This window comes from Vicia villosa, linkage group LG2 (assembly GCF_029867415.1).
Source record: "Vicia villosa cultivar HV-30 ecotype Madison, WI linkage group LG2, Vvil1.0, whole genome shotgun sequence".
NCBI lineage: Eukaryota > Viridiplantae > Streptophyta > Magnoliopsida > Fabales > Fabaceae > Vicia > Vicia villosa.
This window is the reverse complement of record NC_081181.1, coordinates 134,307,831-134,325,116: the sequence shown is the minus strand read 5'-3', so window position 1 is coordinate 134,325,116 and position 17,286 is coordinate 134,307,831. Positions and strand designations below refer to the sequence as shown.

Sequence of the window (17,286 nt, the reverse complement as noted above, 5' to 3'; positions counted from 1 at the left end):
ATTAGTATTATTAGTTTAAAGCCTAAATAGTCCCAACTTACAACTTGTCTTCTAATCACAACCCAATGCTACTTCTACCTATAAATCGACATCTAGATGTGAGAAATCGATAACGCACTTCTAATCATAGAGGTGATAAAAACATTCACACACCTTATGACCAAAGGAACCAAATAGAAATATTAACACTTTCCAATAAACAATACTTAGTCAAGAACCTTAACTAAGAACAATACTCAACTCTCTTGCTTAAAAGCTTCAAGAGTGAGAACACACGTCTACCTCAATGTATCAGAAGATACATGAGTGACACAAGAAAGAACACACGAAAAACCTTAAAGGACTCCTGATCGGCCACCAATTTCACCTCGTTTCTATGTTCTGATCAATGGAAAAAAACTTCATCCGGTGGTAATTTAAGTCATTTTAATCTTGTTCTTTTTAGTTTTGCTTATTTTGTTATTTGAGTTTGATGTGTTATCTTTTCTAGTTTTTGTTGGTTTTTCTCTTGCTTTTGATCTTGTATTGGTAGTGTTTAAGTGTTGCAGGAACAGGGCACGATTCGAGTCAAGGAAAGGTGGTTTTTGGCGAGACAGAGTTGTGACACGGCCACCCGTGTCATGTGACACGGCCGTGTCACACTTGCTGAAGGAAAATATTGCAAAAACTTGGAGCCAATAAGTCAGAGGTCTGACACGGCCACCCGTGTCCCATGACACGGCCGTGTCAGACGTGTGCACAGAAAAAGTTATGTTTTAAATCGTTGGAATGTGTCACTTAAGGGAGGGCATGATGGACTTTTCAGAAGAGACTATTGGCTGAGAGTTATTTAGTCACCGTTTGGAAAGGGAAAAATCACTTTTTGATAGCCGACGAACGTGAAAAAGAAGATTGAGAGCACTAGGGCTTGGAGCGAAGAAATCTTCAAGAGCATTCGCGATTGAAGATCAATTCCGATTCAACCAATTGTAATGTCTTCCTCTTTAATCATTGTTATGCGAACAATTGCCATGAGTAGCTAAACTCTTACTTGTTAGGATTGATGTCCCTGGATCATGTGATGTAATGAATAATCTTTACCGTTATTTTCGGACTATCTTTATGAAATTCAGTTTATGATTAAAAGTTCTTATTGCTTCAATATATTGGAAAATATATGTGTTGATTTACGGTTGGGGTTTTGTCGGACAAACTACCTCAATGCTTTTTTAATCATAACGCTATAATTAAGAATCACTTAGGAATAAGGGTTTGATGCGTAGCGATCAAATTATCCGGGCTATGTCTTATAGAATCTTGAGATAAAATTATCTTGTTAAGGAATTGAAAGAGGGTTTTAATCTCAAGAAGTTTTTCACTAAGGAATTAGGGAAAATCAATGTTCGGTGTCGATAGTCGAGAATTTCTACTGTCAATCTGTTAATTGGTAACTATTTCATTACAGAGCAATTCATACATATATCCTAACTAGTTTCATACTTTTTCATTAGTCAAAACATTTAAGCATTTTATTTAACTTAAGCTGTCATTTCAATTAAATAATCAAATTAAAATACCCCGATGACTTTTTATTCCATTGCACTTTTCTAAAACATATAATTCCTACGCAGTCCGCGAGTTCAATACTTGGGAAAATTAATCCGCTTATTACTACATCGGTAAAAATAGTATACTTGTTATTTTACCGGTCAACTCCCAAAACAGTAACCCTTATTTTGCACTCACGGTTTCTATTTGTGAATGCTTGCAAAACTAGGTTTAGCAAGTCCTTATTTATAGACTCTTGCAGTATGAGCTTGAACTTTGAAAAAATCCAATCTTCTCCTTTTTGAATCAGATGCAATATCTTCAAATAAAATAGGAACAAATAAAACCAAATAAAATCTTAGTTATGTAAAAACAGTCTCAAAGATCCTTTTTCTGAAACAAAAACAAATCTGCATTTGTCCAAAAATTCCTTGATTGCCTGCGCCTGTAATGAGTATCTGAATCTTCTAGAATCTCATATTTTTCAATCAAATATTTCTAGGATTAAAAACCAGTATAAACTGTCAGGATGTTATGGTATAGGATATCACAACATCTGGCAGAACATTTGTAAAAACACTTAACAGTTGAACCTGCTATGATAGTAGGTCAAGATGTTTCAACACCTTGCTCAGCATCAGTTAAGAACCATGTTTTAGGAAACTTAATCACAATCACAAAGCCATGGAACCAACACCTCTCAATCTCTAATTTTTCCCCCATCTCTCAAATTCTCCCTCTAAAAAATTCACTACTTTAGCCTCTATATAAAGAACCTACAATCACACGTTAAGGTTTGTTGTACCATAGAGAGAGATGCTCTCTCTTCTCTCTAGAATACCTCCTCCCAAACCTTTAGGGTTTGTTGGTGGTTGCCCCCCACCTTCATGGTGGCTCTTATCTACCACTTTTATGGTGGTCACTCCTCCCTCTATGAAGGGTAATCCCTCTTTCACCCAACCTCACTCTCATACGTCCATCAGATATGATCCCCTCATCAGATTTTCCCTCTTTCCATTGCAAACCACCACTCAACCATACTCCTCTCTGTTGAACCGACCGCCGCCTGAGCCACCACTACTACTAGAAGATGAAAATATCCTCAAGGCTGGTCTTAGCATCTCAAAGTCGCCCCTCTCCTCTGTTTATGCTCTACTGGCTACGATTCGCACACCCCGAAAGCCGTCGTGGTTTTACAAAAGGTTGTATTTTGTCCCTCTTTCATATCTAGCTTTTTATGTCTTTATGTTGTCTATTTTATGCTTTGGTCATTTGGGTTTTAAGACTGCACTCATGGTGTTTGATAAAAAGCCTCAAAGGATTTTTGTGTTTTGGAGTAACACTATCTCTAGTCAACAACAAAGTTTTGAGCTTTCCACGAAAATGGACAATCTTGAGAACAAAAGAAGTCGATATACGCATACATAAGTCAAAGAAATCATCCTTAATTGGATTTGGAAAAAGACAATAGATTCTCATTCTTATATTGTCACTAATGATGCCCTTACAAGATTTGATGATTTGATGATATGTTGTTGTTTCTGGTTTGGTTGTAATCCTTTAGCTTTTGATAAATCTATGTGTAATGTCTTAGATACTTCTCAATTATGGATGGGGTTTGTCCTATACCATAAGTCTATTTTTGTTTGTAATGCCTCTTGGCTTTTCTCTTAATGAAATAGTTTTTCCCATAAAAAAAAAGAACCTACAATCACAAAAAAATGGGAGGAAAACAAAAAAGAAACTCTGCACAAATGTAATCACAATCTTCCTTCAATCATCCACCAAAACCTTCACTTTAATAAACCTGCAAAATTCAGAGCATACTCAGTAACAACAATAGGAAGCTTGCATACAACCTTCAACACAAACCATGTAAAAAAACAATCATCACCAATTTATCCTTTATAACTATACAACAATATCAACCTGCAAAGTGAAGCATCTCACAACATACTTGTACTCAACATCGTGTACCCAGCAACTCGTTCAACCCAAACCACATCAATTCCCAAGGTACGTTTTAGAAGAATGCAACTTATCTAAAGGGGTGAATAGATCCCTAATTAAAAATACTTAATGAAAGTACTGTTTTAAAAATTGTTTGATATGGATAGCAGAAAACGCCTGGATCAATTCGTCTAATCCCAACAATTATCAAAAAACTCGGATATGTGTTAAAACCACTGTGACTTGCAAGTCTAATATTTTTATTAAATCATTTTCGTCTCATTTTAACAAACGGCGCCTATTTTTTAATTTTAAAAAAAATTAACCCATGTTTACTTTATTCCTTAACAATAGAGTGTACCGCAAGGCCAATTTACTATTGATGTTCAATATTTCAAGTTTGAAATATTGAGCATCAATAGCGAATTGGCCTAACGGTACACTTTCTTGTCTAAGAATCAAGGAAACTTCGGTTTGATTCTTAGGCTCAGGAAGTGCAACTCATAATATTACAGTGTAATTTATCTACCTATTTGTGCTCATTTTATGAGGGGGAAAAAAGAATTAGAAGAACATGTGATATGTGTTCAAATAATTAAGACAACATAACCTATAATAAAACTATCACATAAATTAGTCGGTCTAGCATTCAAAGAATTTCAATTGGACTTATTGTTTATAATTAGGGGTGGTAAAATGGGCCGTGACCCGCCAAGCCAACCTGTGCACCCGCCAAAATATAGTGGTTTGGGTTGGGATTTTTGGTCCGCCGTCCATCAAAGTCCACCCCGTCAAAACCCGTCGTCCGCCAAAGTCTACCCCGCCAAAACCCGTCTCGCAAATTCGTTCACCCCGTCTCGCCTTAAGCCCGCATTTTTTAGTTAATTATAGTAATTATGATTCTTGATGGTTTTCTTTTATACATTTATTTGTGAATATATGCAATATTTTTTTAAGTAAAATTTGTTAAAAAGTGAAAAATTTAATTGAAAGGTAAAAAAATAAAAAAGCTTATTAATCTATTACAAAAATGGAAAAGAAATTTTAAAAAATAAAAACGGACAAATCTGCCGCCAGCCAACCGGCCACTTTAACAAGATCGGCATGATTTTTATACTTATTACCACTTGGCAGGTCGGGCTTAAGGCGGGGCGGGACCCCTATTTATAAGTGGACACATTTTGTTGTTGCTATAGCAATTCAATTCATATTTAATATATTAAATCATGAACCTTAAAGACATTGAAGAGGTTGTTGTGAACCTTAATTCTAGACTTATAATTATATAAAATAGTACTACAAAGTGGGAAGTCGATCCCTTTATTCACTTGTCAAGATTGTTCTTTACAAGTTGGATTAAAATTGCACATCATTAAATGAAAATTTAGAATCCTTCTAAACTTTGAAAATGAAAAACAATCATTTTACTCACAATTATAGTATTAGAAAATGTTATACACTTGCATCTGATATAATGCTACTGAAATTACTGATTAAGCAAATAAAATAAAATATAGAGCTTCAGCAATGGATTAATGACATTTTCAATCTAGTGATCACTCATTCACTTGCCATTTTTATGCTTGGACTTTTTCTCTTTTCTTATCTCTGACAGTTTATTAGCAAACCTGCAAAAGCATATAAATATCAATATTTGTTACTATTCTTTCCACCTTAGTTAGGACTATTATAAAATAAAATGAATAATTACCTTTTGAGTTCTTCCTGAATGGTACCTTTATCATGAACTGTTTCATATATGCCTGAGTCTAGATTCACTCTAGTAAATTTTTTCTTCAATAAATTCTCACCAGCTTTCACCAGATTATTCAGATTATCTTTAGCAGATATATCCACAGATGCTAGCTCTCCCTCTAATGTATCATCCTATTTCATGCACCCATGTTAAGTTTATAACAATATATAACTATATATATATATATATATATATATATATATATATATATATATATATATATATATATATATATATATATATATATCAATAAAAAAATCACTGGATCTGTAATGAAGAGAGAGAAAGCGATTCGTGCTCTCCCTTCTCTCTAAAGTTCTTTTTCTTCTGCATTATGGCTTGGCAGCAAGTTCCAAAGAGAAGCTTTAGGCACATTTCTGCTAGATGGGATATATTCCCATTCGGAGGAATGCAGGTTGGAGAAGGGGAGATAATATCTTCCTTTTACTTCTCGGAATTTCCGGAGAGGAGCAGGGCGGTGGATGTTTTCAAACTTTTTAGTTGCGTGGGAGAGACGGTTGAGGTGGTGATTCCACCAAGAAGGAATAAATTCGGAAAACGTTTCGGTTTTGCAAGGTTTATAGAAGTGAAGGATGAGAGATTACTAGCAGTGAAGTTAGATAACATTCTGATTGATGGTAGGAAAATACATGTTAACCAACCCAGGTTCGCAAGGGGCGGAGGTTCCAGAAGAGATACGAGATCCAGAAAGAAGCAAAACATGAAACAAAACCAAGACGGTAACGGAAGGGAGGGGATTCCGGGGTGTTCAGCCAGAAAAGTGGAGAACTCCATCTCTTTCGTAGACATTGTTCAAGGCAAAAGCAAAGCAACTGGAGCTGCTGAAGAACAATCTGAAGAGCCACCTTTGCTTCGTTTCCAATCCTCATCGGAAATCAAAGAAAGATGGAAGAAGGCTTTCATTGGGGAGGTTCTTTTCTCGGGCGAATCATACAATATCCAAACTCATATGGAGATTGAAGGCTTCTTTGCTATAAAAGTTCATCCTATGGGAGCAAATCTGTGCCTGCTAGAGGAATTGGAGGAAGGGATTATTCAGGAGCTGGTAGACGACGGAGAATGGTGGTGGAAGCAATGGTTCAAAAGGATCACACCTTGGAAACCTGAAAGTGTGGATGCGGAGAGGGTAATGTGGGTTCGTCTGTATGGAGTGCCTTGCCACGCTTGGAGCACTGAGTTCTTTGAAAACGTAGCTAATTTGTTGGGTACGTTCCTGTGCGTAGATGAAAACACCAGTGCCGCCAACAACATGGACATAGCAAGAGTCATGATACGAGTTCCTTTTAATTTTTCTCTAATGGAGAAGATGGTGGTAGAAATTGATGAAGAGCGATTCACTCTAATTCTTCGGGAGGACACTTACGGACCGGTTAGGATTCTGGAAAGGAAGACGATTGCTTCTAACCTGGACTCCAACTCTTCGTCTTTTTCCGATTCGGATTCTCCTAAAGATTATGAAGATGGTGGGCGCGAGGATGATGTTAGATTGGAAGATCCCATTGATTCCTTTGGTGACGATACGCATGATGATGGTGGTGGGAGGGGGAAGACGGTGAAGTTTCAGCAAGGTGGGGGTAAGAATGTGCAACACGGCAAAGGGCAGGGTGGGGCCAGAGATAATCACGACTTTCATAGGGAAAAGGAAAATCTTACGGTAGACTCAGCTAGTGTAGCAGAAAGCTCCTCGTTTGATAAAGCTATTCTTGCAATTCTTGATCTCAAAAGGAAGGATGTGGCGCTGCAGAATCACGTGTCCGAGATTTCTTCTGAGCATACCTTTTCGGCGCTGCAACAGGTTCCTTCAAAGGTTAACTTAGCTTTTTCTAACAAGCTAGGTGGGTCACATCAGTTTGGTGTTGTTCCAGAATCCTCCTTCTTTGGTAACACCTTATCTGGCACGGAGATCGAGAATGAGGAGATATCCAAGCTACGTAAGGACAACTATAAAAGAAAACCTATTTTTAAATTGTTGAAGGATTTGGATGGGCCTAAGGCAGTTCCGGTGGTTCGGCCCATTAAGACTGTTTCCACTCTGAAGTCCAATAAATCTTTTAAAAACAATTCAAAGGTGATTGGTGGCCCAATTCAGGTTATATCTCCTATTACTACTTTTTCTCCTCACGTATTTTCTGCTTCTTCGGGGAATAGTGATAATATTGAGTCTACCTCCTCCACCTTTCCTTCGATGGACTCTGATATTGCTAGATGCAACAATAGGATTCTTTCCAATTTTGATAGTAATAGTGATGGAAGGTTGAAAAAGGAAATGGCTAAGCTGGGGGTTCTTGCTAATCTCAATGGGAAGGATGGTCTTTACAAACCTTTGGCTCTGGATGTTTTATCTAGAGGAGTCAAAGGTAGGGAAGGAAGGAAGGAGTTATTAAACCGTATTTAATGATTATTGGGAGCTATAATATTAGGGGGGGAGGTAGTTTGATTAAGAGGAAAAAAATTAGAAGTTTGATTGGTAATTGGAGGGCTGACTTCGTTATGTTCCAAGAAACGAAACTGTCTGATGTTTCGGCCACTTTGGTTAGAAGTTTGTGGGGAGGGGATGATGTGGACTTCTCTTTCTCAGCTTCGGAGGGGCTTTCCGGGGGTTTGCTGTCTGTTTGGAGAACCAATTCTGTTTCTGTTCAGGCTAGTTTTTGTGGTCCGGGTTTTCTTGGTTCAAAAGTTTTTTGGCAAGGTGCTTACTACTATATTTTCAATATATACTCTGCTTGTTCTATGCCTCTAAAACGTATTTTATGGGCTCGATTGCTTGAGTTAAAAAATAAGTATCAAGATGGAGAATGGATCATTGGAGGTGACTTTAATGCGGTGAAAAAAAATAGTGAGAGATGTGGTGTTTCGGCTAGGAGTAATAATTCGGAATGGAGAGAGTTTTCGGATTTTATTGATGCATCCGGTCTTGTTGATGTTCCTTGTAAAGGAAAGAGATTCTCTTGGTTTAGCGGGGATGGTAAATCTAAGAGTAGACTTGATCGCTTTATTATTTCCAATCTTGTTATCTCATCTTGGGGAGTTGTTGGCCAATTCGTAGGTTCGAGAGATATTTCTGATCATTGTCCGGTTTGGTTAATGGTGGATAAAGAAGATTGGGGTCCAAAACCTTTCAAATTCAATAATGAATGGTTTAACGATAGGAATTTCTTTGATTTTGTTAAGAAGGAATGGCAAGAAATCATTGTTCATGGGAGAGGAGATTTTGTTTTGAAGGAGAAATTTAGACTTATTAAAGAGAGATTGAAATGGTGGGAAAAATATGTTTTCGGTAAGATAGACTTGGAGATTGAGGAGAATGTGAAGGATTTGAATATGTGGGATGATGGGGACTATTGGGAGGAAGAGATCCATTCTAATAAGGTGAAAGCTTCGAAGAACATTTGGTTTAATTTGAAATTGAAAGAGAACATGCTTATTCAAAAAAGTAGATTGAAGTGGTTGAACGATGGAGATGCGAATAGTAGGTTTTTCCATAATGTTGTGAAGGAAATGAGGCGTAGAAATCACATTTGCTCGTTGAATGATAATGAAGGGGGGGTTAACTCGGTTAAGGAGGTGAAGAATTTGGTGAAGTCCCATTTTGAAAACAAATTCAAGGAGGAGTGCTTCGATAGACCCTTGTTGGATGATTTTGTTTTTAAGTCTTTGAGTGAGGAGCAAGCTTTGTCGATTGAGGTTCCTTTTTCAATTGATGAAATTAAAGAGGCGGTGTGGAGTTGTGATGGGACCAAAAGTATGGGGCCGGATGGTATGTCTCTTCTTTTTATTAAAAAGTGTTGGTCTTTCTTAAAGGAGGATGTTCATGCTTGCTTCAATAGTTTTTTCTCCGGAGCCGTGTTGTCTAAATGTATTACTTCTTCTTTTATTGCCCTTATTCCAAAGAAAAGCAATCCTTTGGTTCTTGATGAATACCGTCCCATTTGTCTTGTGGGGAGTATTTACAAAATGATATCAAAAGTTTTGGCTTGTAGGATCAAGAAAGTGCTTCCTTCAATTATTTCGAATTGTCAAAGCGCTTTCGTCCCGGGTAGGCAAATGATGGATGGAGTGCTTATAGCTAATGAGGTGGTCGATTTCGCGAGCAAGGAAGGAAAGGATTGTCTTTTGTTTAAAGTTGATTTTGAAAAGGCCTATGACAAAGTGAGTTGGAGTTTTCTTAGGTACATGATGAGAAGGATGGGTTTTGGGAATGTTTGGATGAGATGGATGGAGGCTATCATTTTTTCTAGTAAGATGTCGGTGATTATCAATGGAAGCCCAACGGATGAATTTTTGGTGGAACGGGGTCTTCGCCAAGGAGACCCTATATCTCCCTTTCTCTTTGTTATTGTGGCGGAGGGGTTAAAGACCTTGGTGGGAAGAGCGGTAGATAATGGCGATTTTGTTGGTTTTAATGTGAACGGAAAATGTTTTGTGGATATTCTTCAATTTGCCGATGACACGCTTTTAATGGGTAATGGGAGTTGGAATCACCTTTGGGCCATTAAAGCGGTTCTTCGGAGTTTCGAAGTGGTGTCGGGTCTTAGCATTAATTATCATAAAAGCAAGTTGATCGGGGTTAACATTAACTCGCACTTCATGGGAGTCGCCACTAACTTTCTAAATTGTAGGATGGAGGAGAAGGAATTCAAATTTCTCGGTATTCATATTGGCTCAAATCCTAGACGTATCTCTTCTTGGAAACCTCTTGTGGATAATGTTAGGAGGAGATTGAATTCTTGGAAAGGGCGGTGGCTTAGTTTCGGAGGGAGGATAACTCTTATCAAATCGGTGCTTAGTAGTTTGGCTATTTTCACTCTTTCTTTCTACAAAGCTCCTAAGAAGGTTATAGCGGAGATCAATAGGATTCAAAGTAACTTTTTGTGGGGAGGGACGGAAGAGATAAGGAAGATGCATTGGGTGAAGTGGGACGACATGTGCCTTCCGGTAGAAAAAGGAGGGCTTGGTTTTAGGCGTTTGGAGCAATTTAATTTAGCGCTCCTTTTGAAGTGGAATTGGAGAATCCTAGGAGCTTCTAACGAATTATGGTTTAGAGTGCTAAAAGCTCGGTATGAGGATGTGAACCTTAAGTTGGGGAGTGATAACACGACTTTTAAGAAGGATAGATCTTCGTCGGTGTGGTGGTCGGATCTTTCCTCGTTGGGGAAAGAGTTACCGGAGAATTTTTTTACTAACAATTTTCTTTTTCAGGTCGGAGATGGGCACACTATATCTTTTTGGAATTCTCATTGGTTGGAAGACGGTCCCTTAAAGAATCTCTTCGTAAATCTTTTCAATCGCTCTTTGCTTCAAGATGTTTCCATTGGAGCTTTGGGTGGGTGGATAGATGGTTCATGGACCTGGGGTGACTTTGGGATTCCCGAACACTGTCTCGCTGTTCCGCTTACAGCCACTGTCTCGGATGTTCTCGAACACCCTTCGCCGGCGCTGCCTTTCGCTTCGGATCAGAATTATCCTCCTGCTCATGTGCCTTCGCCTCAGTCACGTGCAGCAGCGCTTCATGAAGAGCTCAACAGCATGCTGCTTCTTTTGGCCACGGCTGAGTTGGTTGAGGATCAACCGGATTCTGCAATTTGGAAGTTGCAATCGGATGGAGTTTACACTGTCGCTTCTTGTTACCATTTTCTTTGTAGCCGTTTTGTCCCCTTTGGCCCGACTAATCGTTTTGATGCGGCTTTTTTAGATATTTGGAAGGTAGAAGTCCCTTTGAAAGTGAAGGCTTTTGGTTGGAGATGTTTTATCAACAAAGTCCCGGTTAAGGATTCCCTCTTGTCTAAAGGTATTCTTCATCATTCTTCGAATCTAGCTTGTGCTTTTTGTACCGATTGTAATGAGTCTCTCCTTCACTCTTTCCTTTCTTGCCGAAACGCCGGTATTGTTTGGAGGGAAATGGCCGAGTGGATTGGATTACATTTCAAAGATGTTTTAGACTTTAAGGAAGGCTTTATTTTTTGGAGCTCTTTTTGCCGGGCAAGGAAAGTTAAAAGAGGAAAAATTGGCACCGTTTGGTTAGCTATTTTATGGAGCCTATGGAGGTGTAGAAACGACATTGTCTTTAATAACGGTTCGTGGAATTCGAGGGACGTGGTGTGGAGTTGTAAGGCGCTAGTGTGGAGATGGTCTTATATCGGGAAAATTACTCATTCCAATTATAACTTCTATGAGTTTAGCAATAACCCATTGTTTTACTTAAGTTAGAGTTTAATCGGTTTGTAATTTTCTGTGTTTTGGTTCTTTGGTGTTGTAATTCCGAATGGTTGGTTTTGTTTAATATATTTCTTGATTTCAAAAAAAAAAAAAAATATATATATATATATATATATATATATATATATATATATATATATATATATATATATATATATATATATATATATATATATATATATATATATATATATATATATATATATATATATATATATATATATATATATATATATATATATATATATATATATAGTCATGAGAAGTACATCACTACTTACTTGAATTCTGAGGTAATTGTCTTGAGATTGAAGTGCAGTAAAAAGCACAGAGTTATGGTAATCAACCATATCAGTGCTAGCTTCACTGAAACAATCAAGAACTGGAGTTGCACCAGAGTTGAATAACCATGTCAATGCACCCCATTTTGATACCATCTTAGCATTGTACTTTCTCTCACTCTTGTTTGAACCTGTCCCTATTGATATCACAAGAAAACGATCGTATCCTACACCCGCATCATTTGCACTTCTCCCTTTTGGCTGCCTTATCAAATCCTTTGTCACTTCTCTTATTGCAACCATGGTCTGCAAAAATCATTATCAAAAATATTTTATAGACATGAATTTTTTTTAATATGTTCTGTCTTCGGGATAGAACTTTACCGGATTGTTAGCACAAACACCGCCGTCGATGAGATTGTATTTTTTAATCACTCTTCTTTGTTCACTTTTTGTCTCAAAATAGTGAGCAGGTAAATAAGTTGGAGCAGCTGATGTGGCTATGCAAATATCAGACAGTATAACATCTAAAGCTGGCTCCGCGTCAATCTGCATAAATTTCATGATTACTAATAATTAAACGAGTGCATGCATTGTTAAGTATTAAAAAACAAGAATCAAGGCCAATACCTGATAGGAGGAAAAAATGGTAGGTTGAAGATTCTCAACATCAAAAGATGGAATAACAATGTTTGTGAGAGTTTGGCTCAAAAGCGTGTTCCCTGTCATCTCTCTTATTATCTTATGGAGATACTTCCCATTATACTTAGGTCCTGATAAAGCTTTCGCTACGTTCATGATCGGCGCAAATATTCCACTGCCGATTCAACAATGATTCAAGAGTAATTAACTAGTTCTTCTAATGTATATGCATATTTAGACTTATTTAGTAATGATAAGTTAAATATATACCTTTTCTGTGGGAAAATATGTGGCAAATGTTTAAGGTAAAATGGAACAATTTCTCTTGCCTCAAATAAAGGACGGTTGTTGTTCTTTGGATTTGGAGTAGCTAACATGGCTGTAATGAGACCACCTGTACTTGTTCCAGTAATTACATCAAAATAATCTGCAAGTCTTGCATCAGAACCATCTATCTCCTGAAGTTGAGATTCAAGGTAGGCAAGAATAACACCAGGAGAACCATATATAGTAAGAAATTAATGTTGAATATTTATATAGAAAAAGAAATAAGTAATTAATGAATAATTAAGGGGTTTAAGTTCTGAAAGAGATAGGATAAACTATTAGGACTATTTTTTTATGTGAGAGGATTGACACAAAATATAAAGAGTTGGATAATATCATAGTTACATAAAACACACTCATCATAGTTACATAAAACACACTCATCATATATGTATTTGATAGACACACGATAAGAAACATAATATCACTCTTTTAATGTTTCATGTATTTAGTACACACTTGATAAATATATGAGATCAAATATATATTATATTTAATTATAAAATTACTTTTATAAAATAATTCCATATATTTTAATAAATAATTTTTAATATTAACATATTAGCAAAAAATGATAAAAATAAAAAGTAAAAAAAAATCTTGGATAATTTTAAAGAAATCCACTAATCTATTGACAACTAAATAAAAATTTATTTTATTATTTAATTAAAAAAAAAGTAAAAAATAATTTGATTATATATGTTAGATAAGTCAAATATTTTTTAATTTAATTTTAAAGTCCTTTTCGTTTATTTAATTTATAATTTATTAAATTTATTTTATTAATCTTAACTTATATTATTTAGGGATAAATCAATCATTTATTTTTTTGTTTTATCATGTTAGTTTCCATTTTAGCTCATATTGATGATGAAAATTTTAATTAAAAAAACGAGATAAGAGAAGGTGCAGAACTGACTTAGCATATCCTACTATTTCATCAAACCTTAAATTGTGATATGATTTTTTTTTTAAGGTTTTTTCTTTATCCACCTCCCTATGGAGGATCACCCCCAGCGAAAACTCCATTTTACCCTTGCTTAGGAAATACATTTCCGAAGTATTTTTTTCTAAATTTTCCCAGACTTCGAAAGTGCATCTCCGAAAACACCAAATTGGGGGTGTTTTCGGAGATGCACTTCCGAAAACACCTTTTTTCAGATTTTAGGGTGTTTCGGAAGTGCATTTCCGAATTATGCAGAAGTCTCTTTTTTTTATGCTTTTTCTAATAGTCCCGTACGAAATATATACAAAACGAATAATATATACAAAACGAAAACGCCGAACAAAACAAACGACATATCAACGTAAAATGCTAATATAATAAATAAAATTCAAATAATATATACAGACCGAGTCATAGTGTACGAAATATATAATCCGAATACAAAAAAAATAAACCCGAACCCCTACTGGGTATGCCTAACCCTCTCTCCCTGGGATCTCCTCTGCCGCCTGTATGCCGCCGCAAGGCCCGCATCACCGACGATCCTCTCCACCACGGCGATTGCCTTTGGACCGCCCTGATCAATGACACCTTCATCCAACGCGTCCCGCCCAAGCAGCTCTATCCGCTGGCAGATCGGCAGGAGATCAATGGCATGGTCATCCTCGGCCTGCTGGTTCTCCAGGATCTCCTCGTATGTTGGCCTAGGAGCGTCGGATGTCATCAGAGGATGTGACACCCGATAGAACCATGTGACATACCCCTCCACACTGTGCCAGTCCTGGGTGACCTGCATGCGACGATACTCCTCCGGGACCACATGACGCTCCCAATCCGCAAATATGTCAGTGAGCTACACTCGGGTAACTGTGTCGGGAGCAGCCTCAAAAGGTGACCTGGATATCATCTACACAAATCCAAACTGCCGCATGCACCGCTCAGGGAGATACCTCACCATGGTGTTGGTCCCGCATGCCAACCAGCCAGAATATAACGAGATGTTGTCAAAGGCGACAACATCAGTGTAGTCGCTGAATGGCCTCCAACTGATGTCATCGTGCATCGTGCGGTCGAGGTACCCACGGTATGGTCCCACTGCAATTTTCCCCCTCTAGAGAACGTATCGGGTGGCCCTGGGCATGGCGTCCTCGTACTCAGGATCAACGTCGGAAGCCGTGGATGCGGAGGAAGTAGGAGATGATCCAGCTCTGAAACACAAACACGATAATGTATTAAAAAAATAAATACGAAACATAAATAAATGTGAAACAATTAAAATGAAATGTACCGTCAGTAGTGTACAGGATCCGGTCAACTTCCTGGTCCTCCAGTTGGAGGCCTCGTTCAGCTTCTGGTATAGGTATACCAGAATAGCTGAACCCCAGTTCCACTGGTGAACGGTAGTCAAGTCCATGAAGTAGCGGAGGTAGGTCACGTCGGCATATCTTGCACTCTTGTCCACAAAGAGTGCATCGCCTACCACAAACATGAACCAGCACCGGAGAGCGCAGGTGTTGCACCCCAAAATTTGCCCATCTAATTATTCTTAATTGGCTTACATACCTCATTCATTTTTTTGCATTTTAGGTCATCTAACACATCATTGCATTCATAATCCAAAACACATGGGATCAGGGATCGATTGGTGAACTAACTGGAGCTCACAAAGTTTTGGCATGAGCTTATTCATTCAAAAAAAAGAAGCTTGGCATTTGACCAGAAGATGATAATTAATTCAGCCTCTCAAAGAACACTTGATCATATGACTTTGATATTGGCCTCATAAGTTTGGTTTAGAACGTTGAGTCATTTGGATTGTTCGCTTATGTTGTAAACCATTGGTTTGAGTGGATTTATTCTACTACATGAATGGATTCATTGAGGTGGTCCCTTTCATTATGAGTTATTGGACTAGCCTACATAAGGGGTTGATCTTATCTCAAGTTCAGGCGTGGATGTTTGGAAGCTCATCCGATTCCAACAAAAGAAGAATTTCACTTTTTATTCAAAGGGATACAAACTCATATTCAATCTCAAATTAAAAGTCTCTATGTCAAATTAAATGTCTACATTCAATCCCTAATTATGTACATCATCAAATCCATTACAGAAAAAAGGCATCACAAATAATAATATTGCTTTGGCCAAAGTCCAATGGAATCTTGAAGGCTTGTTCCCTGTTCCGATTTTCCAGCTCATATTTCAGTCTCCTCTTCTTCTCCATCACATCAAACCAACCCTGCATAATCAAGTGCATATCAATCCAAGGAGATTATATTATCAAGTCATATATTCAAATTCAATTCATCACTTCTTACTAATCATCATTCATTCAAATTCAAGCTATATAACAAAACCAAAACTTCTAACTGACCAAAAAACCAAACAGCTCCATACATTCAAATTAGCACCTACAAAGTCTAACTCAATCAAAACCAGTCCCTGCAAACCAGAACATACAACACCATACAAATTCAAACCAGCAGCCCTGCATAAACCAACAGGAACCTATCCTAACAGCCTAATCATTCATTTACCAATTAGTTGCATAAAACTCCCAGCCACATCATATCATACATAAACATCATAACTAACTTAACAACCCTCTAACTAACCCCTTTCTATTTTCTCTAACAGACTTGTAACCATATTTCTAACAATCTCCAACTGTCACATAACAAACTTTCCTAACTAATAACCAATCTTAACCACTTTATAACTAACCTTCCAAATCAGTTACAAACTCTAACAGAATCAACAGATAACAGATAATCAGAAGAGAGTAACAGAAAAATTCAGAGGGAGAATTTACCTGAAGAATATCTATAAATCAGAACTTCCATTCATCACTTTCCTCTCCACCATTTTTCACACCATCTTCATCTTCATCTCTTCACTTCTCTGCTTCACACTTCACTCTCTCAATTTCATCATCATCTTCAAGCTTTCTCCAATCACTCTCCATCTCTGAGTAATCATCACAAGAACCTGCAAAAACAGAACCAAGATGCTGAGAAGATGAGAAAATCGCAACAAAAGGAATTCAGAATCTCCTTCATCGATAACCACATCTAAACCTTCATCTTCTTCTTCAACCAATTCCATCACCTTCATCTCCTTCACCAATCTTCAACTATCCTCATCAACTTCGAACCAAACTTCTCCTCACATCGCAACCTTCATGACCTCATCAACTTCAGTTCATCTCAGCATCTTTCTCCATAATCCCTGCAACAACATCAATACAACAATCCTAAGAACAGAAAAGAAGAAGGTTCAGAGAAGGAGGAGAAAGAAAACGACCTGAATTCGTAACAACCTCACATTCGTATCGCATCTGAATCGAGTTCCATATTTTTGTCTTCTCCTCCACATCCCTTCATCGATTCACAAAACCAATAAAGACTGCACTCTCTGCAACGGCTTCAATCATCATCGTTCTTCATATCTATTCTCAATCCTCAACGCGCATCTCCAACAAAATCTTATCATCATCTTCATCAATCGCGAGTTGAGTACATCGGAGAGCTTGTTCTTCCGCCGCCGCCGCTGTTCTCGCAATGAGAAGGAGAAAGAGCTTAGAGGTGAGGGATGGGATCGGAAGAGGAAGTGTTTGCTTC

The 17,286-nt window shown here is 37.5% G+C and overlaps 1 protein-coding gene across 1 annotated transcript; it reads right to left on the bottom strand.

Annotated features, from left to right (window-relative positions):
* Positions 1-4,940: 4,940 nt before the first annotated feature.
* Positions 4,941-16,771, bottom strand: LOC131650062 (patatin-like protein 1). Its single transcript, XM_058919804.1, has 10 exons — positions 16,744-16,771; positions 16,564-16,654; positions 16,064-16,154; positions 15,775-15,905; positions 12,664-12,900; positions 12,382-12,568; positions 12,136-12,300; positions 11,752-12,057; positions 5,189-5,364; positions 4,941-5,105 (listed from the first exon to the last, which is right to left on the bottom strand). The coding sequence occupies exons 1-10, from the start codon at positions 16,769-16,771 to the stop codon at positions 5,042-5,044; spliced, it is 1,476 nt and encodes a 491-aa protein (XP_058775787.1). The 3' UTR covers positions 4,941-5,041.
* Between the last annotated feature and the right edge of the window lie 515 nt (positions 16,772-17,286).

Coding starts and splice junctions, on each gene's coding strand:
- LOC131650062 (XM_058919804.1), bottom strand. CDS start 16,771: ATGGAATTGGTTGAAGAAGAAGATGAAG. Junction 16,155..16,563: donor GTGAAGTGTGAAGCAGAGAA/GTGAAGAGATGA, acceptor TGGTTTATGCAG/GGCTGCTGGTTTGAATTTGT. Junction 12,058..12,135: donor GTGTTTGTGCTAACAATCCG/GTAAAGTTCTAT, acceptor TGATTTTTGCAG/ACCATGGTTGCAATAAGAGA.